The sequence below is a fragment of the Penicillium malachiteum genome, assembly GCF_028827825.1.
Source record: "Penicillium malachiteum strain IBT 17515 chromosome Unknown utg000003l:1.0-4950554.0:1.0-4952489.0, whole genome shotgun sequence".
NCBI classification, from domain to species: Eukaryota; Fungi; Ascomycota; class Eurotiomycetes; order Eurotiales; family Aspergillaceae; genus Penicillium; species Penicillium malachiteum.
The window spans coordinates 3,173,384-3,198,614 of record NW_026643096.1 but is presented as its reverse complement, the minus strand read 5'-3'; the positions used below and the strand labels follow the sequence as shown (position 1 = coordinate 3,198,614).

At 46.6% G+C, this 25,231-nt stretch overlaps 11 protein-coding genes across 11 annotated transcripts; 6 read left to right on the top strand and 5 right to left on the bottom strand.

Annotated features, from left to right (window-relative positions):
- Positions 1–2,272: 2,272 nt before the first annotated feature.
- Positions 2,273–3,999, bottom strand: N7483_007538 (uncharacterized protein; the record flags this gene model as incomplete). The annotated part of the gene is made up of 4 exons (XM_057090975.1): positions 2,273–3,577; positions 3,634–3,694; positions 3,745–3,906; positions 3,959–3,999. 4 exons carry the CDS (start codon positions 3,997–3,999, stop codon positions 2,273–2,275), a joined length of 1,569 nt encoding a protein of 522 aa, XP_056945716.1.
- Positions 4,000–5,736: 1,737 nt separating this feature from the next.
- Positions 5,737–6,950, top strand: N7483_007537 (NIPSNAP family protein; the record flags this gene model as incomplete). Its single annotated transcript, XM_057090974.1, has 2 exons — positions 5,737–6,382; positions 6,466–6,950. The coding sequence occupies 2 exons, from the start codon at positions 5,737–5,739 to the stop codon at positions 6,948–6,950; spliced, it is 1,131 nt and encodes a 376-aa protein (XP_056945715.1).
- A 1,083-nt stretch (positions 6,951–8,033) lies between these two features.
- On the top strand, positions 8,034–9,751 carry N7483_007536 (aminoalcoholphosphotransferase; the record flags this gene model as incomplete). The annotated part of the gene is made up of 7 exons (XM_057090973.1): positions 8,034–8,173; positions 8,327–8,336; positions 8,421–8,578; positions 8,636–8,682; positions 8,745–8,840; positions 8,889–9,556; positions 9,611–9,751. The coding sequence occupies 7 exons, from the start codon at positions 8,034–8,036 to the stop codon at positions 9,749–9,751; spliced, it is 1,260 nt and encodes a 419-aa protein (XP_056945714.1).
- A 604-nt stretch (positions 9,752–10,355) lies between these two features.
- N7483_007535 (40S ribosomal protein eS27) lies at positions 10,356–11,023 on the top strand (the record flags this gene model as incomplete). The annotated part of the gene is made up of 3 exons (XM_057090972.1): positions 10,356–10,358; positions 10,536–10,598; positions 10,841–11,023. 3 exons carry the CDS (start codon positions 10,356–10,358, stop codon positions 11,021–11,023), a joined length of 249 nt encoding a protein of 82 aa, XP_056945713.1.
- A 2,347-nt stretch (positions 11,024–13,370) lies between these two features.
- Positions 13,371–13,922, bottom strand: N7483_007534 (uncharacterized protein; the record flags this gene model as incomplete). Its single annotated transcript, XM_057090971.1, has 2 exons — positions 13,371–13,668; positions 13,858–13,922. 2 exons carry the CDS (start codon positions 13,920–13,922, stop codon positions 13,371–13,373), a joined length of 363 nt encoding a protein of 120 aa, XP_056945712.1.
- Positions 13,923–14,176: 254 nt separating this feature from the next.
- N7483_007533 (alpha/beta hydrolase) lies at positions 14,177–15,028 on the top strand (the record flags this gene model as incomplete). Its single annotated transcript, XM_057090970.1, has 1 exon — positions 14,177–15,028. The coding sequence occupies one exon, from the start codon at positions 14,177–14,179 to the stop codon at positions 15,026–15,028; it is 852 nt and encodes a 283-aa protein (XP_056945711.1).
- Positions 15,029–15,535: 507 nt separating this feature from the next.
- On the top strand, positions 15,536–16,213 carry N7483_007532 (uncharacterized protein; the record flags this gene model as incomplete). Its single annotated transcript, XM_057090969.1, has 1 exon — positions 15,536–16,213. The coding sequence occupies one exon, from the start codon at positions 15,536–15,538 to the stop codon at positions 16,211–16,213; it is 678 nt and encodes a 225-aa protein (XP_056945710.1).
- Positions 16,214–16,644: 431 nt separating this feature from the next.
- Positions 16,645–18,335, bottom strand: N7483_007531 (proteasome regulatory particle lid subunit RPN5; the record flags this gene model as incomplete). Its single annotated transcript, XM_057090968.1, has 5 exons — positions 16,645–17,247; positions 17,302–17,790; positions 17,840–18,076; positions 18,141–18,197; positions 18,252–18,335. The coding sequence occupies 5 exons, from the start codon at positions 18,333–18,335 to the stop codon at positions 16,645–16,647; spliced, it is 1,470 nt and encodes a 489-aa protein (XP_056945709.1).
- Positions 18,336–18,742: 407 nt separating this feature from the next.
- On the bottom strand, positions 18,743–20,365 carry N7483_007530 (uncharacterized protein; the record flags this gene model as incomplete). Its single annotated transcript, XM_057090967.1, has 1 exon — positions 18,743–20,365. One exon carries the CDS (start codon positions 20,363–20,365, stop codon positions 18,743–18,745), a length of 1,623 nt encoding a protein of 540 aa, XP_056945708.1.
- Positions 20,366–20,972: 607 nt separating this feature from the next.
- On the top strand, positions 20,973–22,823 carry N7483_007529 (2-deoxyribose-5-phosphate aldolase; the record flags this gene model as incomplete). Its single annotated transcript, XM_057090966.1, has 4 exons — positions 20,973–21,028; positions 21,099–21,180; positions 21,291–21,458; positions 21,924–22,823. The coding sequence occupies 4 exons, from the start codon at positions 20,973–20,975 to the stop codon at positions 22,821–22,823; spliced, it is 1,206 nt and encodes a 401-aa protein (XP_056945707.1).
- A 307-nt stretch (positions 22,824–23,130) lies between these two features.
- On the bottom strand, positions 23,131–24,477 carry N7483_007528 (uncharacterized protein; the record flags this gene model as incomplete). The annotated part of the gene is made up of 2 exons (XM_057090965.1): positions 23,131–23,444; positions 23,499–24,477. 2 exons carry the CDS (start codon positions 24,475–24,477, stop codon positions 23,131–23,133), a joined length of 1,293 nt encoding a protein of 430 aa, XP_056945706.1.
- Positions 24,478–25,231: the final 754 nt, after the last annotated feature.

Sequence of the window (25,231 nt, the reverse complement as noted above, 5' to 3'; positions counted from 1 at the left end):
CTAACATTGAAACACTAGAACAGACCAAACTACATACTAATTATACCAACTACTACTAGCAACTAACTAACTACCTATATTAACCATGATCATTTCTACTTAGACATAGTACTACTGAATATACTGAATATAGTGCTAATACTCGTATAAGATAAACCCTTTTTCCGTTCAAAAGCGGGGTTTCCAAGACTACTTTTGTTTGATCGTGATTCCGTCGTGATGGTGTCTCCTTTGATTCGCGGATATTCAAGGCCCCATGCACCGGCAGTTTGGTCCGCGATGCGGCGTGAGATTCTCTCATTTTCAAAGTACAGTAATATGGAGTAGAAGAAATAGTTCGTACTTTCTCTAGTACTTTATAAAGTACGGAAAATACTACATATACTACTCAAACAATACTTCAAGTTTCAGGGATATCTCCCAGGGCTGAGATACTAGTTCATCTTGAATTAAAGACTTTGGCCCCTCGCTTAGACCTCTTATCATCACCTGGGCACATTCATAGTGACACATAATATTGGTTTTCAGCTTGAACTTTCTAGACAGTTCCAGATCACCATACGGATACTTATTCAATACTAGTAATCTTTGACTTGATCGAAAATGGTCTGGTCTGATCGAGGCTTTTTTTTCTTCTTTTTTCCCATCACCCGACTCGGCGCTAGGATATCATTCATTCATACATATCCTGGAGCTGGGGTTTTCATTCGACGATCGTAAGCTGGGGACGTGCGAGATGCAGTGGACTGGATTTCTTTTTACGTCACTGGGAGCTAGGGCCAGCCGCATACCCAGGTGCGGTCCAGGCTGTTTCTCGTTTCTCACCTTTTCTCACCGGGGTCTTTGATCACGCTATGAGCATGGGTATTGATTAGTTGTCAGTGCGTGTGATTCGAACTTGGATTTTGCGATTGTCTCTCAATATCTTGTTTATTTTTTATTTCTATCTATTTGGAATTACTATGGAGTATCATTTGATCGGGACATCATTTTAAGAATCCAGAAGTATGTACTCCCCGTACCTGCTGCAAGTAGATCGAGTATCTAGGCACCACGAACTCAAAGATAAGGAGATACGAGGTCTGACATCGCTTAGCGAGTGATAGTATTTAGAATTTCGAGTTATTAGTATTTACATTTTATTTTCCCTACATCTGTTAATCGCCCGGGACATTCACATGCTCGACGACACCATCACCCTCTTCATACCCCTGGACACACCTGGGCAAGCACCCGGGGTGGAATACTAATATCATATCATGTGGATAATATTAATCCCTACTTCTCACACAGGTTCGGACAAATCCCTTTCTGAGACGCACAAATCACCGAAATGTAAACATGAGTCAGTAAGCCAGCACCAGCGGCACCCATTGACCAACCAAAACCACGTCTCAGATGCGCGGATATTATCATATAATAATGCTAGCTATTATATCCCCCAACTGACCAGGGTTCGCAATATAACCTCGCTACACGCGGTAGATGTCCCAGCGACATAGTGTCCCAGTAGACTGGAGACGGCACTCGAATCAGTTTGTTTGGACCCATGTACCGGGGTAAGGAGTACTAGTAGACCGCCATGCTCCACTCCCCCCTTAGTTCAGTTCCTGGTCTATAGCACTAACGGAGAGTCGGAGACGTGGAGAGGGGTAGTTAATATCACGCCACCGAGTTTTAGTCTGTTCAATGTTTTAGTATAATTCAATTGGGCAATTGGACCGAGGTATTTTTATACATCTATGTGAGATTAGGTGAACACTACTCATGCTTATGCTATTCTAAAACTCCGGTAAAACGTGGTAGAATTCATCTTATCATCATATTTTAGCGTCTTATGTCACAGCAACTCTAAATTGCGGGGCGTAGGGCCTTTTCACTTGATCTCTAGGCAAAAAGGAAATCAAATAAACAAGCAAAGAGGGGAAAAAATAACTTGGCCCGCTCAGGATTAGAGAATCAGACTAGACCGCTTAACTGTCAGGACCCGGATCAAGTGGGCCTAAGACTAGCCTAATACCAGTCGCAGACTCGCAGGCAACAAAGAATCGGTGTGAGAATTGTTTCGACTTGTCATCCGTCACCACGTGGACAACGGACAACGTTTCCCGGCCCTTAGCTCCCGTTGATCCTGGTGTCATTTCTTTGTTCGCGGCTCAACCGCCAAAAGCAACAGAGGACGGAATGGCCGCAGTTACCTGCACACGCAATTGCAGGACCGGGTAAAGATTAAAAAAAGAAACAAAGAGAAAGAAACAGAAAAAAAAAGTTACTAGGGAGGGAGAAAAGGAAACGAGAGGGGAAAAAGACCACTTAGATAACGGCTTTGCGTTGGCACAGCCTTCCCCATTACGCAGCTCCGGTCAATTTGCCCCCCGAACCCTTTGCCTCGCAAAACCCGCGAGACTCGTTGGTTCAAACGCTGGCTCACATGTGACGCCTCGTCACCAAAACCTTGGGTGAAAATTGAGCCTGCTACTTGGTTTCCGTCATCCAACCGATAACCGTCACCTTGGAGAGTAGTGGACCAAAGGCTATGCAATGATGAGCTCCACTCCTGTAAGGCGCGCAATCTTTCCCCATCGTTGCAGCTAAGGACCAAGACAGTTCCAGATTCATGATCGACGTGAGCATTCAGTTTCTTATCGAGAATCAAAAAGTCCAGAATGTCGGAGACGTCGGAAATAGATATCTTGATTTGCTTGGAGATGAACTGGAGGGAGAATCGAGTGTATGGGGCGATCAGCTTAAGCACAGCCTTGGTGCGCATGTTGCGGCTGACCTCATCGATGTTCTCAGCGATGAAAGAGTCATCCAGCATGTCGGGGTTCTTGAGGAGGACACTCTGGTAAACGTGGATATCATCTCGCTGGTAGGCGTCTACCAAGTCGGTCATGGCTGAGATGCGCGGGTCGTTCTTGTATGGCTTAGTCTCTTGAGAATCGAATGGGTTGATGTCGGACTTCATGAGCATGGTTGTTAAGACGAGGTACTTGAGAACTTGGATCCGTTGCATCGAGCCCGCCTCATCGTAGTTTCGGAATGACTCAAAGAAGTCACTTTGTGCCTCCTCCCAGTTCTCCTCGCTCATGTGCATCTTTCCACCGCACTCTCGAATGATTCCCATAATCCTCGGATGGGGCACCGCAGAGCGCACTCGCAGAGCCTGCTGGTAGAGCGCCTTGAGGCGTTTGTTATTCTTCGTTTCGGCGTACATCTGGATCTCCAAGGCGTAGAGCTCGAGTAGGTAGGTGCCCTTGCTGGGGTCGTCGGATCCGTCCTCCTTCCGGCATGATCGGTGAAGTTCGCGCATCTTCTTGGTGAGCAGGGTGTACTCCTTTCGATCGAGCCATAATTTAGCCAGTTTAATGTTCGTCTTCAGCCATAGTCGCTCGTTATTGGTGTTTTGGAATGATTGGAGGGTCAGAGAATAGAATTCTTCCATGCATTGGTATGCCTGGGAATCGTCGGATCCCTTTTCGATGTAATCGAGCATATTATTGATGGACTTGTCGGAGTAATTGCGGGTTACGGCGGACTTCGTGTAGGTAAGGAGTTCTCGAAAGTGCTCAACGGCCTGGAAAGCACAGAGGTTAGCTCAGATTAATATTTTGGTCCATGAAAAGCGCGTACATCGTTGTATCTTCCGAGCTTGAATTCTAGCTTAATGGCTTGCTTCAATCCTTTGAAACCCCTGGTAGTTGTAAGTATGCTATTTGCGCGGACTTTGGGGGCAGTGCGAACCAGTCGCTTTTATCCATCTCCAACGCTGGTATGCCTAAGAACTCATCGACTGCTTCTTCTGGGTTCTCGCCTTTGATCTGTTTGGCATTGTAGTATTTATTCTCAATGCCGATATCGCCGGCTTGTTCGTCATCGCCAGAGCCTTCATAGTCAAAGTCATAGCTGTGGTTCAGAGTGTCAGTTCAAGTCGTGAGAGGGCAGAGGGGGCACATACTCCTCGTCGGCAGAATCTTGCATGAAATCGTCGTCAGACATGTTGGGTGTTTTTAAAAGTGCGCTTTTAATGGGAAGTGGTTAAAGAGGAGCAGAGAAAATGAAGGTCGTATCGTCGCGGTCTTGTCGCGCGGGGCGTAGTAGTATGGAGGAGCTTGAGATGGTAAGTGCAAGTGAGAGCTGAGCTCCGCCTTCTGAGCTCCCCGCCTGACCGCCAACTGGTGAAGGCAGTATAATCAAGAGATAGGACATGCAAATGACTTCAACTTGATGTTTGTTCTTTAAAATTCACTTTGTTTATGCTGCGTTCATTGTGTAGCAGTTATAATATTATAACTACAAACAACCTTGGTAAATAAACGGCAAGCTTGGCAGAATTACTATGCATGATAGGTATAAGCCGAAGCCCAGGGCCCAGTTATGTACTCCGTACTAATAGTAGGACTTCTAAGAGGGCTAGCAATCTATCTTCTCAATTCAAAATGAAAGCTTCTAAGTGGTACTAAATACTATTAGATATAATTGACTTGTAATTGTATCACAATGACTTTCTTTCACACACTGCATGTACTCCAGGGCTTGATAAGAGAATACCAACTGGCGAATATTAAAGTGGATCCTATTGAACCAATCGAATTAGTTGATCCCAATTCCAGTCACATGATTTCCAAATCGGTCAGTCAATAATTACGTCATCTTCTGTATAGGTTCCAAGGTTGATCTAGTAGAATAAGAATACAGTAGTAAGATAATAATATTGAATGTTCGCTAAAACTAGCAAATTGCAGACCGCTTCAAATGTTGACATAGGAATCTTGGAAATGGTCTAGATTCTTAAAGACTCAAGTGTGGCATATCCAGAGTCAAGCCACATATGATCTGTGCCCCGTTTAAGTAAGAATTTAGGCCCATCTTATGTGCTCTGCACTCCGTACTGCGATACGATCCAATTCTTTCAATCTAAAATTGATGACTCGATATTCTGGTTATTTTTTATGAGATAGGGGCTGTGTTTATCTGTGTTTACATCGACGCAAAGAATGTGGAGTCCTTCGTCATGGCCATTGATGGGTGGCGATCATCCGCGATCAAAGGGATATTTCACCACTCCTAGATACTGCATTTACACCGTATTGATTATCAACTTAGTCTTAGATATCATTTTGGGATATATTAATCACATAATATAATTCCTATTATTCAATGTTTCCATATTACTGTAGTCACTTATCGTGATACATCATGTCATCATTACCCCAGTGGAGCCTAGTAAAACTGGAGCTGCACCTTTCCCCGCACATCCCCAGCTCTCTCATCCACATCCAATCCAATCAGCTGGAAAGGTCGGATGAATTCTACTCCTGAAATATTGAAATAACTGTGGGTAAATTACGCATTCGACTGGCTCAATCCTGCAGTTGAAACACTGCAGTTACTCATCTTACTGGTCTTCCGAGGTCTTTCCTCTTTCCCCGGGTTCTGTGTCTGCTTTCTGTACTCTCTCTCTCTCTCTCTCCTACAGGGAAGATCTTTCTGCAGGATTCCCCTTTCCTCCATCTCCATCTCCTTATCCCCTCTTTCCTTCCCCAATTACCCTTGTTCTATCACTCCTCTTCCCCCGGTCACTCGAGTGACTTTATCTTCTCTATCTACCTCCCTTGTTTCTTGCCACCCCATTTCCGCTTTCAACCACACTCAACCTCCACCCCTTGGGCACATTGTACTGTTTTCAAAAAAACCCTCCCACCACCAAATACACGATACCTCGGAGTGAACATAATGTTGGGTCCGCGATTTCTCCGCCCAGCTTCATCGCTGGTGCGGCCCTTCTCCTCCTCCGCCGTGTTCTCTCGTTCCCCCTCCATCAGAGATGTGACATCTAGCTCCGCCGAGGAGTTCAACCGGAGACAGAAAGAGTTTCGCGAGAACCTCGAAGAGGCTCGCAAGAGAAAAGAGCAGCAAGAGAGTCAGTCTGTCAATGTTTCTGCCTCGTCCCCTTCTACCCGTGAGTCTGCTCCCACTGCTCCGCATGTGAGCAATGCGAGTACTTTGGATCGAATTCGTCCGGCCTATGATGCCGCTGAAGCTCTAGACCATAAGGCATTGGGCTCACTCGCCATGCACCGCTATTTAGGAGATGAACAAGCCCAGGAGAACGTGAACAAGCGTGGTCCGCTTTCCTCGCTTATCTACGGTACTAAAGAAGGCCAGCACTTCGATAAGGATATTGAGCGCTCGTTTTCGCAGGTGCTTGCCCGTGGCAAGTACGTACACTCCGTCGTTTTTCACGATGTGAAGCCCGATAAAGTCGATGAATATGTCGACCTCGTGGGCCAGTGGTACCCCCGTATGGCGGGTACGGAAGAGAACAAGGTCAATCTAGTGGGCAGTTGGCGAACACAAGTTGGCGACAATGATACTTTTGGTAACTTGAACCTATGGAGCCTTTCTATCCTCCATTACCGTGGAGACAATATTGAGAGAAGCTAACCATCGATTCTTCTGTAGTTCACATCTGGGAATACCAACGCTACGAAGGCTACCACACCTCTCTGCACAACATCTCTATTCATCCTGAATTCCGCGAGTTCGATCGCAAGCTGAAGAGCTTGATCAAGAGCAAGAAGACATCCCTTATGCAAGAGTTCTCATTCTGGCCGACCACGCCTCCACGCCGTCTGGGTGGGCTTTTCGAACTTCGATCATACACCCTGCACCCTGGTAACCTACTTGAATGGGAGACACACTGGCGTCGTGGCCTGTCTGCTCGCCGAGAGGTTATGGAAGGCGTGGGCGCATGGTTCGTTCAGATTGGAGACTTGAACACTGTACACCACCTGTGGCAATTTGCCAACCTGGAAGAGCGTAAGATCCGCCGTGAGCAGTCATGGGGCGTTGAAGGCTGGGCGGAGACCGTGCATAAGACTGTTCCCCTCATCCAGTCGATGCAGAGTCGGATTCTCGTCCCGATGCCGTGGAGCCCTGTGGGTTAAGTAGTCTCGTTTTTGCTTGAGGGCCACCAAAACCAGGTGGAACCCACTTTTCTCTCTTACCTTTGAGTTTATCCGCCTATCGACTTCTTTTTGTTTCTGCAGTTCCATGCCTCTCTGATGCAGAATCAGAAGACTTGATCTTTACTCTAGATTGAGTACGGGGATTTCAAGGAAGAGCATTCATATTGTATTGTGTACCTAGGCATGGCATCTCGTCGCATACCAAATCAAGCCTGTTTCGATCAACTATTCTTAAATGTTCACCTCTTTGATGCTTTATAGATTATCCGGTTACTGTCCCTGAGACTAGCCGAAACTGATCTCCTCGGGTAAAACCCCACCTTTTCCAGGGACGATCACTATTGGAAGTCTTGTTGCCGCGGGCATGCGGACGTGTCCTGGTGATTCTTGCATGTGGGCCACCTAATAACACGAGAAAGAATCAACATCGACGTGGTGAATCTTGATCAACTTGAGCAGCCCTAGAGGGTAAGATGTCTCTAAGGCTATAGATACAGTAAAGGACTAGTGTCAGGGTCATATCGAAGGCGGTAAGACAAAAAAAAATAAAAAAAAATAAACATAGACTAAATAGACCAGGATCAACTTGAAAGAGTCATAGAATTATGGCATAAGAAGGGAATGATTCTCAAAATTCCTCTCTAATCCACTCCAAATTGGCCACTTCATCCACTTTGTCCTCGGAACGTGAAAGCCACCTGGACCTCGCCGATCAACGTTTCCCGCTCTGTTTTCCCCAACGACGGGACCCATAAATAATTCCGCGCTTTTTCTTCGACTTTTTTTTTTTTTACTTTTCTAAACCTTCACCTTCCTCCTTTTCTACCAGCCTGGAATAGGAGTCAAGTTCAACTCCTTGTACGACTACGCATAGAGCAGGGATATATGCGTTAACGAGTCTAGACGAAACGAGAACCAAACGAGACGAGACCAGACCAGACCTCCTTCACGCGCATAACAGCATAGGGGAATCGATTTCCATTCTTTTTCCTTATTCTTACCTCGATCCGAAGATATTCAGCATTGAAGAATTGAATCGTCGATTCGCATTACACGCGCAAGATGGTGTACATTCGTCAACACCATTTGCCTAACCTGCGCAACTACAAATATGCTGGTGTGGATCATTCGTTGATTAGTCGGTACATCTTGAAGCCGTTCTATAATAAATGTGTTATTGGGTGTTTTCCTATGAGCATGGCGTGAGTTTTTGATCTTTCTTTGCTACGGTGATTATTCAAGATTGGGTCTAGCTGTAGCATTCAGGTTCATGCTATAGCTTCACCTGGATTCTTTGAATGACGAACTGTGGTTTTTGGGTTTGAATTCTTGACTAACTGGTTTTTAACATGTAGTCCCAATGCCGTAAGTCCTACCTACTACCTCGTTCAGCGCCGTCGCAGTTGTGGGAATATCATGATACTTGAGGATAGGTGTTGACTGTCGTAGATTACCCTGACTGGATTCATGTTCGTGGTGATTAATTTCATTACTGTCATGTGGTACAACCCCAACCTGGATACGGATTGTCCACCTTGGGTCTATGCGAGCTGCGCCATAGGTCTGTTCTTGTACCAGACCTTTGATGCTGTGGATGGCATGCAAGCGTGAGTTTCCTGAAGGACTTTCTGTTGAGATGCGATATACTGATATGAATAAATTAGGCGGAGGACGAGACAGAGTGGTCCTTTGGGAGAACTCTTTGATCACAGTATGTGTTAACGGGACCTGAGCCCAACATGTATGAATAATAGACGAATACTAATTGTTTAGGTGTCGATGCTTGCAACACTGGATTAGGTGTTCTGATCTTTGCGGCTGTTATGAACCTTGGTCAGTCATGGGCTACGATACTGGGTCTCTTTGGATGTAAGTGGTCCTGTGACTTTCCGACTATGGTTCTCTAATAATCACCAGCAACCATGACCTTCTACGTGCAAACCTGGGACGAGTACTACACTCAGATCCTCACCCTGGGTGTCATCTCTGGTCCTGTGGAGGGTATTCTTACCCTCTGCACTGTCTACGGATTCACTGCCTACATGGGCGGTGGCAGTTTCTGGCACCAGCCCATGCTGGAGACATTCGGTGTGTCGAAGCCGAACTTCATCTCGCAGCAGGTATATGAGATGCCCTTTACCAAGTGGTACTTGGTGTACGGAGCTATCATGCTCTTCTTCGCCACCAGCTCTAGCATTTGGCATGTCATGCAGGTGCGCCGTCAGCGGGGTCTGGACCCCATTGCGCCGCTTTGTGGCTTGTTGCCCTTGATTGTGATCTGGACCCTTGTCCCCGCTTATCTCTACCTCAACCCGGCTGTCTTGGAGAACTATACCATTCCTTTTGGTATGTATGTTGGGTTGATCAACGCTTACGCCGTGGGTCGTATGATTGTTGGACATCTCGTGCAGTCGGGTTTCCCATACCATAACATCTTGCTGTACCCTCTTGCTCTGGGAGTTTTGGACAGTGCCGGGCCGGTTCTCGGTCTTTGGTCCAGCCCTGTTTTTGGCGAGGGAACTGGACAGACGACATTTGTGTTTTCTTGTCTTGGTTTGGCGGTTGGGGTTTATGGTAGCTTTGTGGTGGGTTTGCCTTTATCCCTTCATTGATAAAGCGTTTCGCTGATGTTTTTCCAGTTTGACGTTATCACTACCATCTGTGACTACATTGACATCCGGTGTTTGACTATCAAGTACCCGTATGTCGAGGAGACAGATAGCAAGAATGGCACTTCCGTCAAGGCGCAAGTTGAAGGCGCGATGAAGAAGACCAACTAGATCTTCTTTCAAATTGCGCAGTCGATATGCGCAGCTTTTTTCGAATCGGTAATGAGTTCGTGAGTGAAACCTGGCTCAACTTTAATTACCACGACCGGTATAGCTCTGCGATTTGCTTTGCGATTGGCGAAATGCGGGGATCTCCACGGTTGTAAGGTACTATTTCGGGAAAAGATAAAACGGAATCTGGGGTGGTAATGATCTTGATTTTCAGCCAGTACATATTTTTCAACGGTTGCTCTTTGAGTGTATAGAGAATATGAGTGTAATGTGAGATGTTTATGAGAAAATTAATATAGTATTGAAAGAAGTGTATAGATTGCACCTGACTGCTTGCCCGCTCTGGTGATTACCTCATCCAAGTGGTGGCAGAACCGTGGAATCAGATTGGATGGATATAAGCAGGCGGTGTGATTGGCGGGAGGAGCACACGAATTACCACCCAAAAGAGGTAATCAAGCGAGTCCTTGTGGAGGGCTTTAACCCTAGACCGCCCCAGTTCGACAAATCCCTTCAAACTTCTCCTGGGTTCCATTCCGCTTCACACAAGGCCATCGCCATCAGCGCCATACATCAACTCCCTCGCTGATCTTTAATCGCCAAGATGGTAAGCGCCCTTTTCGCTCGTCTCGCTCGATCTGGAATTTTTTGAGCCCTCGATTTCGACCTCTCCAAGCACATATCCCGCACGAAACCCCAGAAGGGGACTTCTCCGCCATCAACACATCGTCAAATTCTTCTGGGTTACAGGTCGCTAACCTAAGCCTTTTTCTTTTCGTTATAGGTTCTCGCGATCGACCTTCTCAACCCCACGCCTCAGGCTGAGGCCCGCAAGCACAAGCTTAAGGTATGAATTTACCGAAATCTCCGATACGCACCCGCACACGATCAACTTCTCGATTATGGAAACGGGTATTGTGGAACCACGGGGGATGATGATATGGATGGCAAATTGGCAACAACCTACCGAAATACATCGATCCTTCCGAAACCACAATTACTCGAATCCTTTTCGATGAAGATATACCTCCGATCCCTACCGAGCCTCTCGAATACACTCGAATATACTAACAGAGTTTTTCTGTATAGACCCTTGTGCCCCAGCCCCGCTCCTTCTTCATGGACGTCAAGTGCCCCGGTTGCTTCACCATCACCACCGTCTTCTCCCACGCCCAGACCGTCGTTATCTGTGCCGGTTGCTCCACCGTTCTGTGCCAGCCTACCGGTGGTAAGGCCCGTCTGACCGAGGGCTGCTCGTTCCGCCGCAAGTAAACGAGACGCTACGAAATAACTTCTCTTCTTATTTTGTCTTGTTGAAACGCACAGTGGGGAAATAGCATGGAGCATTTAGGATGAAAAATACCACTTCCGGGTTTTTTTGACCTTGCACTACTTCGGTTCGGTTCGACGAAAGACCGCCGTTCAAAATGTCACATACCAAATCAATACCTTTTTCAATGGACGACCCTCTCGGACGAAATGCGATTCTGTGATTCTATTTGGCCCGTGGAGGGTTGGTTTCTTTGAGGAGGGCAATGATATGATACGATTCCATACCTTACTTCCTCTTATTTCTCCTTATTTCCTCTACCCTACTACTACTATCCGCTATCAAAAAATGGGATCTCAAAATGTGGCTTTTTGAATCTGTTTTCCTTCGTTCCAATTAACCCGGACTCTTACTTGCCCCTACGCTATTCTTTTGCTGTGGTGTTTTGCATTGACTTGTTCAATAAACACAGCGTTTTTTGTTTCTTTATGATTTCTTGCGTGATGACAGATAGAAGATGGAATACCTCGCCCAATCCCCAAAAGCATTCGACACCAACGATACCAAAAAAAAAGCAAAACGCAATACGCAGCATCCAGCTCAGGGAGTTCCGGATATCTGACACGATGGCACTTAGCAACGCTCGGCATGTGCCGTTTTGATTTGATTTATTGATTTATATGTATCTGGGATCTCTCAATTGAGTTGTACCATGTTGCAGTTTGGCCTGGCCAGTAGATGGCGGTAGTATCGTAGACCGTAGTCTAGACCTAGTCTAGACCCAGCCTCATAGACTAGCTTGACGACCCTGCAAGACACCCTTCGGGCTTCGGTAGTAGTCCTATAAACTAAGGCTCGTCAACGCCTGCAGTCCCATAACACCAGACTCAACTAGACATGCCCCACAACTCTATCCTCCTATATCCTCTTCTATGGCAACCATAACCCCCAAGCTGTCTTGTCTGACCCTTACAGTTAGGCTCTGTCAGTTGTTCGAGGTAACCTGAAACTGAAACTGTTTTGTAGAGGTCTCGACCTCTGATAGCATTGATGGCATAGCCCTCATTTATCACATTGCACAGAGATGTCATCGTGCATCTACCGAATGTTCGCTTCAGGACAAAGGTACACCCGCGACACTCCCCGAGGCTATCCACGCCTTACCAGTACGTCAATTCTACCACCCCGTTACTAGTACGTGTGATCTACAACTAATATCCTCTGCTCATATTCTAATCAGTTCTCCGTGGTCAATTGACTTGATAATCTATCGGTATCTTAACATACCAGAAATAATTATGTTCCATCCAACGTTCAACTTGTTTCGATCCAAGACATCGTGAACAAAATATCCACACTTGAATTGGATCGCATGCAAATATTCCCCATTTCGCACCTTTCTCCAAGGTTCATATCTAATGAGTTCCATACCAATACGGCCAGTCTACCACTGGGTAGGTACAGACGCAATTACCCCACCGGCCTAAATCAAACATGCAACATGCAACATGTGCATACTAGTACTTCAAAAGGGCCACTGAGGACCTCTTCCTGTTCCCGGGTACTAGTATGAAGTGGTAAATCTCAAGGTCCAACCGTCATATGCAGCCTAAGCCGCTCCTACCCGTTACCACCAAGTTCAAGTTCAGTGGAGTAAAGAGGCTGATGGTGTGGAAGAAAAGCAAAGCAATTGAGTGTAGTTTGTCTGCAGGATCCACTTCATATGGGCTACGTAACCGTGCACTGCTTTTCCCGTTGATCATCGAGGCAGGAACCGATCATCAAACATGACATCATTTTTGATGGCGAATTTTGATGTTCAGGGTCTATGATGGTTTGTCTTGGATTTCCTTTTCATTGGGGATATTTGAAATGTTGCAGGTGGGTTCAATTACGAACATTTGAAGAAAATTGGGATTTCTTAATAGGCTCCTTCAATCAATTGATTCAAACGTTCGAAGCACATAGTACATACATACAAGTCCTTGAGAGAGTAGGATCACGTATTTAGATGAGAAATTTGAATACAGTTTTCGTGGTAGTACATCGGTAACGAACGTTTCATGTAGTAAAGACGGAATATAGGACAAGAGATGAAGCATCAAACAAAGATAGACAGGGTCATGAGAGAACAAGATCAACCAGATACTTATTCTCATTCAGGCATTGAGAACTGAATCCAGGTCCCATAAAACAATAAAAGAACCCACGCTTGCAATTGAACATCCGAACCAATCCTATATAAATTCCAAATGCTCATGAGATCATGCAAGCGAAGTCCAAAATCAACAAACATCAACGCACACTCGAATCAAAGACAAAGAGTCCAGGGTACATGCATGGTACTCCTTACTCTGTCAGAGATCGCGCCTTGGCTTTGATATCCGGTCCAAAGTCGATGGGGTTCGATGGGTCACCACCAGTCATAAGCGACAACTTGCCGGATGAGTCGTTGAGGAGTAGATTGGCGAACTGGTTACGACCAATAACCTCTTTAACGGTCTCGTTGGCTGCAGAATCACCGGAGGCGTACTGCTCAGCGTTGACATTCTTCAGCATCTTGTGCGAGTTGCGGATGAAGTCGAGGAGGAAGAACGCTGTAGGATGTGGGTTTGGTGGTTGCACCTGAGGGAGTGACTCGAAGGCACTATATTATAATCATGTATGAATATCTGAGTTTTGCGAGAGATATGGATCTTCAAATTTTGTTCCCAGGGACCTTTGTGTCTTATATATCTCTTTTTTCCCAATGTTTCTTTGAAGGACAGGTCCATCCGAGGTACAATGACCATGACGATGTGCTGCTTAGGGTTTCTATGGAAAGGTAAAGACATACTCAATCAGGGCGGTCATCTTCTGATCAAGCTGCTGGAGCCTGTCGGCGTTGCTTTGAGAAGCCATATCGAGAACCAATAAAAGATGATTCCTTTGAAATATGCGGTAGTTTGTTGATGTGACGAAATGCATTCAGGGACCGAGGGGCGTTTTTTACTTGCGCTGCTTATCGCTTATCGCGCTCCGCCCTGATTTCGACTCTTCACAATTCCACTTGATTCTCCCCGCATTGAGTCACTATAGATCTACCTTAATTCTGGTGGGATTGTACCAACACGAATATAATCCTCCAGGAATTCAATCTATACCAGTGTTTCACAATGGCTCCGACCCCGGCCGCGGCGCGCCAGCCCCTTAAACTTCTCATGCTACACGGCTACACGCAATCGGGAAACCTCTTCCATGCGAAAAGTCGCGCCCTGATTAAACACCTCCAGAAAGCATTCCCTCTCCACGAAGTCTCCGCAATCTACCCAACGGGTCCTATTCATCTCAAACCCAGTGATATTCCGGGCTATGAGCCCTCCGAAACAGCAGAGACGGAAGAATCAATCGAGGCATACGGCTGGTGGCGCCGCTCCAACACCGCAAACCCACCATTGTACACTGGCATGGAAGATGGTCTCGCAAGTGTCGCCAAAGTGCTTAAGGAGGAGGGTCCCTTTGACGGTGTGATTGGGTTCTCGCAAGGCGCCGCAATGGCAGGTATGGTGGCTTCACTACTAGAACCGAGTCGGAAAGAAGCCTTTGCGCACTTCGCAGCAGGTGAAGGAGAAGAGAAGGGACTTCAGTTCCCTGCCTCATTTGGCGCAGCGGGGTTCTCGCATCCGCCGTTGAAGTTCGCAGTTTGCTATAGTGGGTTCCGGGCGCCGGGAGCACGGTATAGAGGGTTCTATGAGAACCCGGCTATCCAGACGCCTGTGTTGCATGTTCTCGGGACCTTGGATGCGGTTGTGGATCATTCGAGGAGCCAAGCGCTGGTTGATGCTTGTGAGGGAGATCCTGAGAAGGAAGGAAATGTGATTTGGCACCCTGGTGGTCACTTTGTACCAAGTCAGCGGCCTTATCTGGATGCTGCGGTGCAGTTTATTCGGAAGCAACTTGAGAAGACTAACGGTGTTGCTAAGCCCGAGGAGGAGGAAGATGTGAATGACATGGATGTTCCATTTTAAGATGATACCCACGATATACAATGGTGTCTTTGTCTTTATTGGGGGTTTAGCATTTTCTTTCAGCATTGAACGTGGGTTTCTTTGGGATAGAAATAGAGACAATGTCTTGTTTACATTGTCTTGCATATAGATACAAAGAGGCATTGTTCGAGTCCAAGACTTGAACCTGGAGCCTCGGTCGAGTCTTTTTTTCCTCGATTTGGGATTCCATTTTAAGCATTGGTGGCGCGGAAATGCTTTTGTTCTGACATGAATATAGATCAATAGAGCTATTTATTGCATTATGAGCTTTGTTTTCTCAACAATGGATTTGATGATTCAGATGAACCAAGGGCATTCATCATGATTACTCGAGGGTCTTTTGGCATAAATACCCATCTTTGACCCATTGTATACTACTCTCATCAACAATCTCTTGTCTTCTGTGATCCTCAAGTACTCTGAAGTATCTTACACGTACAGAATCTCTTTGAGAACCCCAAGCATTTATTGACCCCAAGATTCAAAATGGATTATCTCATGGATATCTCAGTGGCAGATATTGACATGTGCCTGGATGGTCCAATGCCAGTGCCCACTGATGACCTCTCCTCAATCACTAGCATCTACACCAACTTCCCTCGACTACGCAACCAATTCGTGACCAAACTGGCCGAATGGAAACTGACCCTAAACTACAAACAAGAAAATTACACATCAGGCCAAACCCTCATCAATAACCTCATCAGCCTCTCAGCCCATCTATGCAAGTCTTTCCTGAAAGTAGAAGTCCTGTACTTGCCAACCACGCCCATCTGTTTCTGCTATAGGGCTAATGATATGCATGCCGTGTTAATCAAACTGATCCACCTGCTACGGTCAGATCCTAACCTCGTTGTCACGGCGCCTGATTTCCTGGCTGGTGCTCTAGGTATGATTCTCGTCCAGGTTGGGAGACTATCTATCACCGATGTCTCTGATGAGAATGCTCGTAGGATGGATCAGTTGGCGGATGTCATTGATGCGCAGGTGGGTATTGGGGCGTATGCTAGTATTGATTACTGGAATACTCGCGAGCAGCAGATCCTGAAGGGAGTTTGGGAGCGGATGCATTATAGCGATCCGTCTTGTCGGTGTACCCAGTGTAAAGTGAAGAACCTTGACTTGTTGCAGTTGTCCTTGGACTCCTGTCACTGGCAGCTATGAACTTGAATGCAAATACATCATGATTTTCAACTGGTACATCCACCGTGTGACATAACTTGAACTTGCATTGTAATCAACACACCATGGATGTAGTATGTAGATCTCAAGTTCTCAGATCATGATGGTACGTATACCTTAGACGCGGCCCTCTTTGACTACTACCTGGAGGTTTTCTACAGCGCATTATTCAAGTTGACCTCTTCAGGGTTACCAATCAATGCACATGTGGACAGTAGTGCTCCAAGTCACTCGAAGGATTGTTTAGTTTCATCACGCATCTTGAAAAAATTGAAACCGGAAACATTTACTAGTACTAGTAATGTAAAGACTACATAAGCATACCACATGCAGTGGATTCTTCATAAGGGTCTACCAGTGATATATTACACGGAGGCAGTAATCCCCAAACTCCACATACCCAATCATCACAATTAACGAGCCTTGGCCTTCTCACCGCGAGACGGCAGGATACGAGCCATCATCTCTTCCTTGGTGATGAGATGATCGATCCGCTCCAGGAGACCAAGCAGACTCTTCATGTCACTGCTCCACTCATTCAGCACATCGTCTGCATCGCGAGGCTTGGCAAAGTTGACGAGTCGAGCAGGACGGTCAATCTTCGCGTAGATAGTCTTGGAGGTGACCAGGTCACTGATGTACTTCTCCGTCTCTTCCTCGGTCAAATCCAGGAGCTGGGTCAGTCGGCCCATCTGGATACGAGTGTAGTATTTGGCGACCACCCGGACGTTATGCTCGATGACACGCTTGCGCAGGTCTTGCCATCTTCGGTTGGCCTCGTTGTCGGTAGTCTGTTTGGGCTGGGCGTCGAACACATCGGTGCCGCATAAGTGAGGACCGAACTGCTCTGCGACCATGGGCCAGCGCATAAGCTCTGGAATGGTAAACAGTTTCAACAAACGGGCTTCCTCGGGGACTTGGGATAGTCGCGAATCTTGTTGGATGCGGTGCAACAGGTCTGACTGCTCGTTGTCGTAGGGAGACAGGACGATATAATAGACGATGCGTGCGAGGGACTATTCAGTCATTGTTAGTGTTTCTCCATTCATTAGCGTATCATTTAAACTTACCGCGCGCAATTGCTCTGGGTTGTTCTCAACCGCCTCGGTGTCCAAGACTTCTCGGTAGTGCTTGCACACATCAAGGTATTTGTAGTCGTGGTTGGCAAGAATGATCTGCTGGTCATAGTAGCGCAGCTTGAGATCAGTCACATCATCATTCACCTCCATTGGAGGCTCATCAGGACCACGGGTCTTCTCTCGCTCCTCCGCCTGCTTCTGGAGCTTCTCAATCTCCTCGGCACTCTTCTTCGGCTTACGGTTGAAATACCGCTTGTTGATCTTGCGAGTGAGAATCGATGCCTGTGTCCAGTCTCCACGTTCAATGCACAAAGAGACCTGCTCTAGGATGAATTCGGTCTTCTCACGTCTCGTCATAGATCCAAATGTCTCTACCTGCAGCTCACAGAGGATATCTGCGGCCGCAGTGAGATCACCTTGCGACTTCTTAATATTCGACAGGATTCGTGTGACGCGGGCTCGTTCAACTTCAACAAAGATCTGCAACAGTCAGCATCGCCCAAAGCTGAGATGGTATAGGTCGGCTTACCTTTCCCTCGGTAACTGTTCGCAGAGTTTCGATGACAGAAAGCTTGACATCCAGATTTGGGGTATCGTCCAAGAACTTCATAACCTCCTGCACCATACGCGTTGTAGCCTGCTTGAGCTGGGCATGTTTCTTTGAGAGCAGGAGGACTTGGTCGTTAAGAAGGGTCCAGTCGCCGGAGTTCTTGCTGACGGTGACGATGGTAATCAAAAGACGCGATGTAGTGGCCAGATCCGAAGCCTACAATAGAAAGTGTAACGTGTTAATGTGAATCTCCATTATTCGAGATACCGGGGAGACATACTTGTCGTGCTTGCTTCTCCAAGACCAACAACTTATCGATCGCACCCTGCACATCGGTCTTGATAACATGTTAGCTTTGTTTTCCTATCTGAAGACGATTCCTGAATCCCACCTTAGCAAGTGCCTCAGCCTCCGGGATAAGCTTGTCAGCGTCCTTGGAGAAGTCCTTCTCGGGCTTCAACAAGGTCTCAGACATGATGACGACAGCGGGCGGAAAGCTGATTGGGGGTCCAAGAAGAAAGAAATGAGATGGCTAGGGAGTATCACAGTATTAAACACTGCAATGAGGCAAGCAGTACGTTGGAAAGAAGACTGGAGATGAGATGATGATGATGCTGAAGCTGAAGCTTGGTGGCTGTTCCGCCCTTGAGCTGCAAGCTCCGGCACGTGATCTTCCCGATCATCGCTGGATTTGACTTGGACTTCGACACTCTCTACGGAGTACACTATGGAATACGATACACTGCAAGTCCAATTAATCAAATTTCATTAGGTAGCGATCAATCTTGTATCATAAATCTAATACACACCAATTTAATTTCAACAAAACATTAAACATGGCCTTGATCAACTTGAATTTACCCCCTTCAGTGACATATTCCGTTATCGATTGCCAAATGGTTCTGACTGCTGTCTCGCTGACTCGGAGTTGAAGATACTACTAGGTTCCAATTTTTCCGAGAATATGGATCCAGCACGTCGCGCCGAATTCTTAGACGCCAATGCTCCAAACCCGCTGGGAGCCACTGAGCCTCGTCTAGGAGACGCAGAAGTTCGTGGAGATGGCGATGCTGAGCGCCTCTCCTTTCCATCACGAACCTTTAAGCCACGCATTCCTTTCTCGATTGAATCAAGTCGCTTGTTGATGATCTCCGCACCTTGTCGCATTTCTTCCAAGATCACGGACTTGAGTTCTTCTAAGTCATGATGACCATCCTCATCAGCTCCAGATGGCAAACGATTTGAACCGCCGCTGGCTGTAGCGAGTGCACCTTTGACGCCAGGAAAGGGGGACTCATAACGAGTTGAGGTGGTTGGATCCCGTTGAGAGTTTCCCTGACGGGTTGAGCGCGTCTGTGTTTTCTTCTTCGATGATCTATCGACTTTGCTGGCTTGGCCCTCGCTGTCAATATCATCTTTTCGGGTCAACCTATCTCTCACGTCATGCCAAACCTCCGATGGACTGTCTGGGTGGCCATGTCCCACGTTTTGGCCACTGTATGGAGCGGGCCATTCCCGAATTCCTCGCAATCTAAGTTTCTCCTTCTCGCTGGACCGCCATGCCTTCAAGCTCGATAAAAGGTTATCCCATTTGATGGTGTAGTGAGTCAGATATTTCTTGTCAATATCGATGATCAAGCGCCATCCTGGCAAAATATCATCCAAAACTTCGCCCGACAAATATCGATAGCCATTCTCATCACTTGCCAATGCAACGGGCCAGTAAGGGGGTCGAACTCGGCCTTGGTATTTTCCACCTCTTGCATTGAAAACCTTGGGATAATTCCTCCTTTCCGGTGCATCGTTAGACGCCATAATGTCTCGGACGTCGCAGTCTGGCATATCCTTCATCTCCACATTCGCCGTAGGACTCGCTCTTGCGTGATGGTCCTCTGAAGATACAATGAGGGTGGCTGTGCCATTATCACCAAAATGGAACAACCACCCGTCAGGGTTCTCCTTCACTTTATGGTGCCAGAGCGTGTAGGCAGGATCCAGCTCGTTGAGGAGCTGCCGGGCGCCTTGAATGGCAGGGCCGTTGAATACCCGTGTCTTTAGCAACGCTCCATATTGCGACTGAACATGTTCCAAATCAGAAAAGTTGACACAAGCTCCCATGACCAGCAACAAGAGGCGGTACTGTGGAAGTAGCTTTTGCTTCTCCGTATGGATCAGCTCTGCTGATGCAATTAGGAGTTCCTGCGCAGTGAAATACTCCCCGCCCTCCTCGAACCGATTGAGGACGTTGAACAAAATGGCCGTCACCTCTTCTTCTGGGGTAATGGGAAAGGAGTAGGATTGGGGCTCATCGTCTCGCAAATACAATACATTGTGTCCGGTTGAGAGGATTCTCCTCAATGCTGCTTCCTCATGCTGTTGTTTTATTTCAAACACACTCCGCCGATATTCAAGCGGTTTGAGATCTTTCAAATCGTGGATTTCTTGAAGCAGTTTACAATAATCCGGTGGATCGCAACGGCCACAGTCGCAATCCTTGGGATGCATTTTGAGTAAAAAACCGATAAAAGTGATAACAAGATTATTATGGAGATGGCTGAAGAACAGGTTGAGAGAGAAGGAGAGGGGGAGAGAGTGAGAGAGAGAGAGAGAGAGTGTGTGTGTGTGTTTGAAGAGTGGGATACAGGCCCTTATATGATGACAATACCTCATCACAGCAATTTGCAAGCAGACAATGCGACATTGCAAACGGCAACTTTGCCACCTTTCAATTCAAGCTCAAGCTATTGATACCATTGTGTTCTCACCCTTGTCTGCGTATTTGGTCATGCTGATCTTTGTGTAGTATATGAATCAGATGCCGCAGTAAGCTCCTGTTTGAAATGCAAGAAAGGAACATGCAATGATCTTGGAATTTGTTTTTAGTATGACTCTACACAGTGCTTTATATTAGGAATCAGCCTTTGAACAAATTTCTACTAACTACTGTACTGGAGGACATGTGTCTTGAACATGGTTATTAGTATTTAAACTATCCAGATGGGTACGAGCCAACTGGTGGGTAGATCCGGTAACCACCTGGCAGCGGGTCCTTATCGTGCTCCAACTCCATAACTCCACCTCATCCATTGATCATCCCAGTTCAACCCACATCATGTCTTCCCAAAAGCCCCAAGCAACATATTTCTCAAATGGCCAGGCGCTATCAAGGTAAGTAACTTGATAATAGACCCTTCACCCGATCAAGATACTTTGTGTGGCCTCATCTGACTCTTAACAGCCCGCCGTTCTCGGTTCGTCTGATGCGCTTCTTCGAAGGTGTCTATGTCTTTCTTGGCTTGTATATCGTGAGCCTGTTCTCGGTATGAATCTACTTCCCAGCTTATTACGCGATCACTTCCTTCTTCGTTTATCCCTATCCATATCTGCCTTGCGCGTTGCTGTGCTGATGCTGACATGTCATCATTCCTAGCTTGATCCATACGCCGCAGCCCAGAACTCACGGTTCAATATCCATCGCCCTAAATCATCATCTGGATCCCGCAATCCCCGTGATGGAAACTCCGGTTCCTCTGGCTTTGGGGGTGGTGGCGGTGGTGGCGGCGGCGGCCCGGGAGGTCCAGGAAGGCGCATTGGAAGGGTGGACGATATTCGAGGACCTGAGTGCCGCAGCTGTCGATGATAGTATCACAAAATCTCCCCAAAATACCCATCGCGAGAATTGGAAGAGCCCGGTTCTTCGAACAGAGTTATACTCCTGGATATGATCTCCATACATAATCGTATAGTGTCTCAGATACTATTGAATGACACGCATGGATATCCACTTTCTAATGCTATCCTGTTTTTAAATCACTTGTTTAGCCTAAATTGGTCAGAATAACCTAGTATATTCTATCAGCATGGCCTTGAATCGATTTTCTGATAAGATAATATGATTAGTGCATATATGAGAATATCACTTGCTATACCAACCCATAGCCACTATCTCGCCAGTACCAGCCTCAACGCCACCTCCCCGCCGCCTCATATCGTGTCAATATGAATCAACAACTCGTCATGATGATAAAACCTACAAAACACTCACGTGACAAACCCCTCTCAGCCCCTCCACACAGACGCTAGTGCTTGGAACATTGAAACCACACCATCCGGTGACGTGGATGTCACCGAACAACGAAATTGCGGAGAATCCAGCATGTCGGCCGTACCCTCTAATGATGCCGACTGGGCGGCTCTGATTTCCAGTTTGAAAGAACGCATTCCCGATAGATCATCATCGCAGCCGCCGATCCCATTAAACATTCCTCAATTGATAGACCATACGCTCCTCGCCGAACCATCCGAACCAGAGCAAATCGATCAGCTCTGCGCAGAGGCCATAGAAAACAACTTCGCTAGTGTCTGTGTTCGACCGAACTATGTTGCCCGCGCCGCTGCGAACCTGAAGGATGCACCGAATACGGCAGTTGCTTGCGTGGTCGGTTTCCCAGAAGGCACGCATGATACCAGCGTAAAGGTGCGAGAGGCTACAGAGGCCGTTGCAAACGGAGCAGGTGAATTGGACATGGTCATCAACTACCCCATACTCAAGGATGGGGGTTATTCAGCAGTCTACAGAGACATCATGGCTGTACGCAAGGCGGCACCACATCCGATCAAACTAAAGGCTATCTTGGAGACTTCTCAGCTGGACAGAGACCAGATCATCGGTGCTTCTATTGTGTCCTGTACCGCTGGGGTGGATTTCATCAAGACTAGCACCGGATTCCGTGGCGGTGGCGCTGATATTCAGGATGTCAAAGTTATGCATTTTGTGTCTACCTTGTGTTTTGACAATGGGTGTCAGGTCAAGGCGAGTGGAGGGATTCGGACTGCGGGTGACTGTCTGCGCATGATCAAGGCTGGTGCAATGCGTATTGGGACTAGTTCCGGGGTAAAGATCATGCAGGAGGTGGATGAAGGTGAGCTTCTGGAGCAAGGAGCCAGCCATGCAGTGTCTTAGTGTCTTGACTTGGCATCTTTCCATCATGTCTGTTTCGTACTTCTTAATAAAGCCTATCATTCGTCATAAGAGATGCAGAGAAATTAAGCTTATCATTTTCTTTCAATGAAAGATGCTATTTAGGCGAAAATTAATTGCAGTTCTAACCAACCCACCGTTTGATGCCAGTGGGCCACGATCTTTCTTACTAGGGACTAAATCCTGAGCCAAATTATAGAGCTTTTCAATCACTGCACATGCGTCTTTGTCAATTGTATCATCTCGCAGAAAACATCTATATGGGTCTATTGTGTCATCCAGGCTATCTTCATGAGAGCCAGGAGTCTTTAAACGTCATGCGACCATTATTTTTTGCATGCAAATCCTCAAGCAGATTATAATCCATGACCCATTCCATCCGCTTCATCAGGGCGTCCGGGTTGAACTTTTCACTGAAATGATCCGGGTCGTCTGAGCTGCCAAGTTTTCCAGCCTCGTAGCTGGTCCTAGTGACTCCATCCGTACGGGGCTTGCGTATACCCTGGTAGAATTGGAACGCAGCCCGAAGATCATTGCTTTGCCAGTTCGCAAGAACTATGGCTAGTGCAACACCGGATTCGATAGCCATAGCTACACCCTGACCTGTAATCAATTAATCACGGATTACCATAGCCTGGGAAATTGGGAATTACTAACCCTGATGAGGAAGAGTTGAGTGAACTGCATCTCCTAAGAGGACAATACCAACATCTTCTTTATCATCCTTCATCTTATACCATTTGTCAACTGGATCTCGAACATAAAGCGCCTGTTTCATCATGAACCCATCAGGCGAACTCTGGAATAGCCCATGAATGATATGTTGCACTTGAGGACACCACTCCGAAAGATGATCTTGAAGATCGCCAATCTCAGATCGAGATACCCAATTCTCCGAATCCCAAGTTTCGAGCGACTCCGTCATGAACCCAATAAACCCGATTCGATCCGTCTTTGTAGATTGGTTTCCGATAGGAAGGCATATAATATGACGTTTAGGTCCTCGAAAATTGACCACAGTCCGAAGAAGGTTCGCCGTATCCTCAGGCAAATCCTTATAATCAACATAACCACGGTATACAACCTGACCGGAGTAATTAGGCGAATCGCCAATGCCCATTTCCCTCCGGACTTTTGACTTGATCCCATCGGCTCCGATAATAATATCCGCCTCGGTGGTTGATCCATCCCCAAAATGTAATGTGTACGGTGCCGACATCGGGTCCGGGCTCTTGTTTTCATCGATCGATGTAAGATGTTTATGATAGTGTATTTTGTCATGCGGTAGGAATTCTTTCAACGCTTGCAAGAGATGACCTCGATGAATAAGTCGAGCATGTGGTTCGTGTGCTTCTTCGATGTGGCCGAGATAATCGCCGGACTTGTAGTGGTGGTACTCCATGAAATAAGGTAGCTTGGGTGAGGAGTATCGCAATAAGGTCTCTTTTAACCCGAAGGCGTCAAGAACCCGGTTCGCATTCGCTGTTATGTCGACTCCTGCGCCAACTTCGCCATTCTCACGAGCCTGCTCGAAAATCTCGATGTTGGTCATACCGCAGGTGAGGGCAACGTTCATTAATGCCAGAGCACCTAGACCACCGCCCACGATGGCGACTCGTTTATCTCGGAACGCCATGTCAAAATAGAAATGAGAGATCGGAGTGGTTCAATTGATTATGACTTTATCTCTGTCAAGTCTGGACTGCTAGAATATTTCCGTGAGTATGATTAAATCTCTACGTCATGCGTGCTTAAGTGTGCTGTCCAGGAGGTTCTTGTATGTTGATGCATATCTGCAGTTCAAGTTCATACGGCCTGTACGTGACATCCATGAAGATTTTACTCTCTTCCAACGATATTTGAAAACTTTTACTTTATTCAGTCGCAAGAACTCCACTCCATATAAAACTACCGAATAGTCAGGCCTTGGCACATACCCATTGCTCGTTTCTTACAGGGCAGTAATACACAGGAGCAGTGGAAACCGTGTCCTCAATCTGTGATATTTATGAAAAATGAGATTTGACTTTCCCAGATTTTTAACCAGGAACTGCAATAAATTTGATTCCAAATGCTTTCTATACTGCATTGTATAGAAAACCTCAGCTTCCAATATACTACATGGACTCGGACATCTGAGGGTGGGCAATAGTTCAGGTCTCAAGTTTGCAAATATTCTACCGATTATCTGTGAGTTCCATTCAAGTTCAGTTCTATTCCAGAGAATAAATTGTACACATGAAAACTCTGAATTTAAGTGTCCAACTTGAAGGTTATTCATACAAATCTTGACGGTCCAATCATGATGTTGGAATATGGCCGCTTACAAAGCGGGTATCTGTGGACCCGGGAATTCCAAGCACCGATATCTTACATGTGCAGGAACTTGG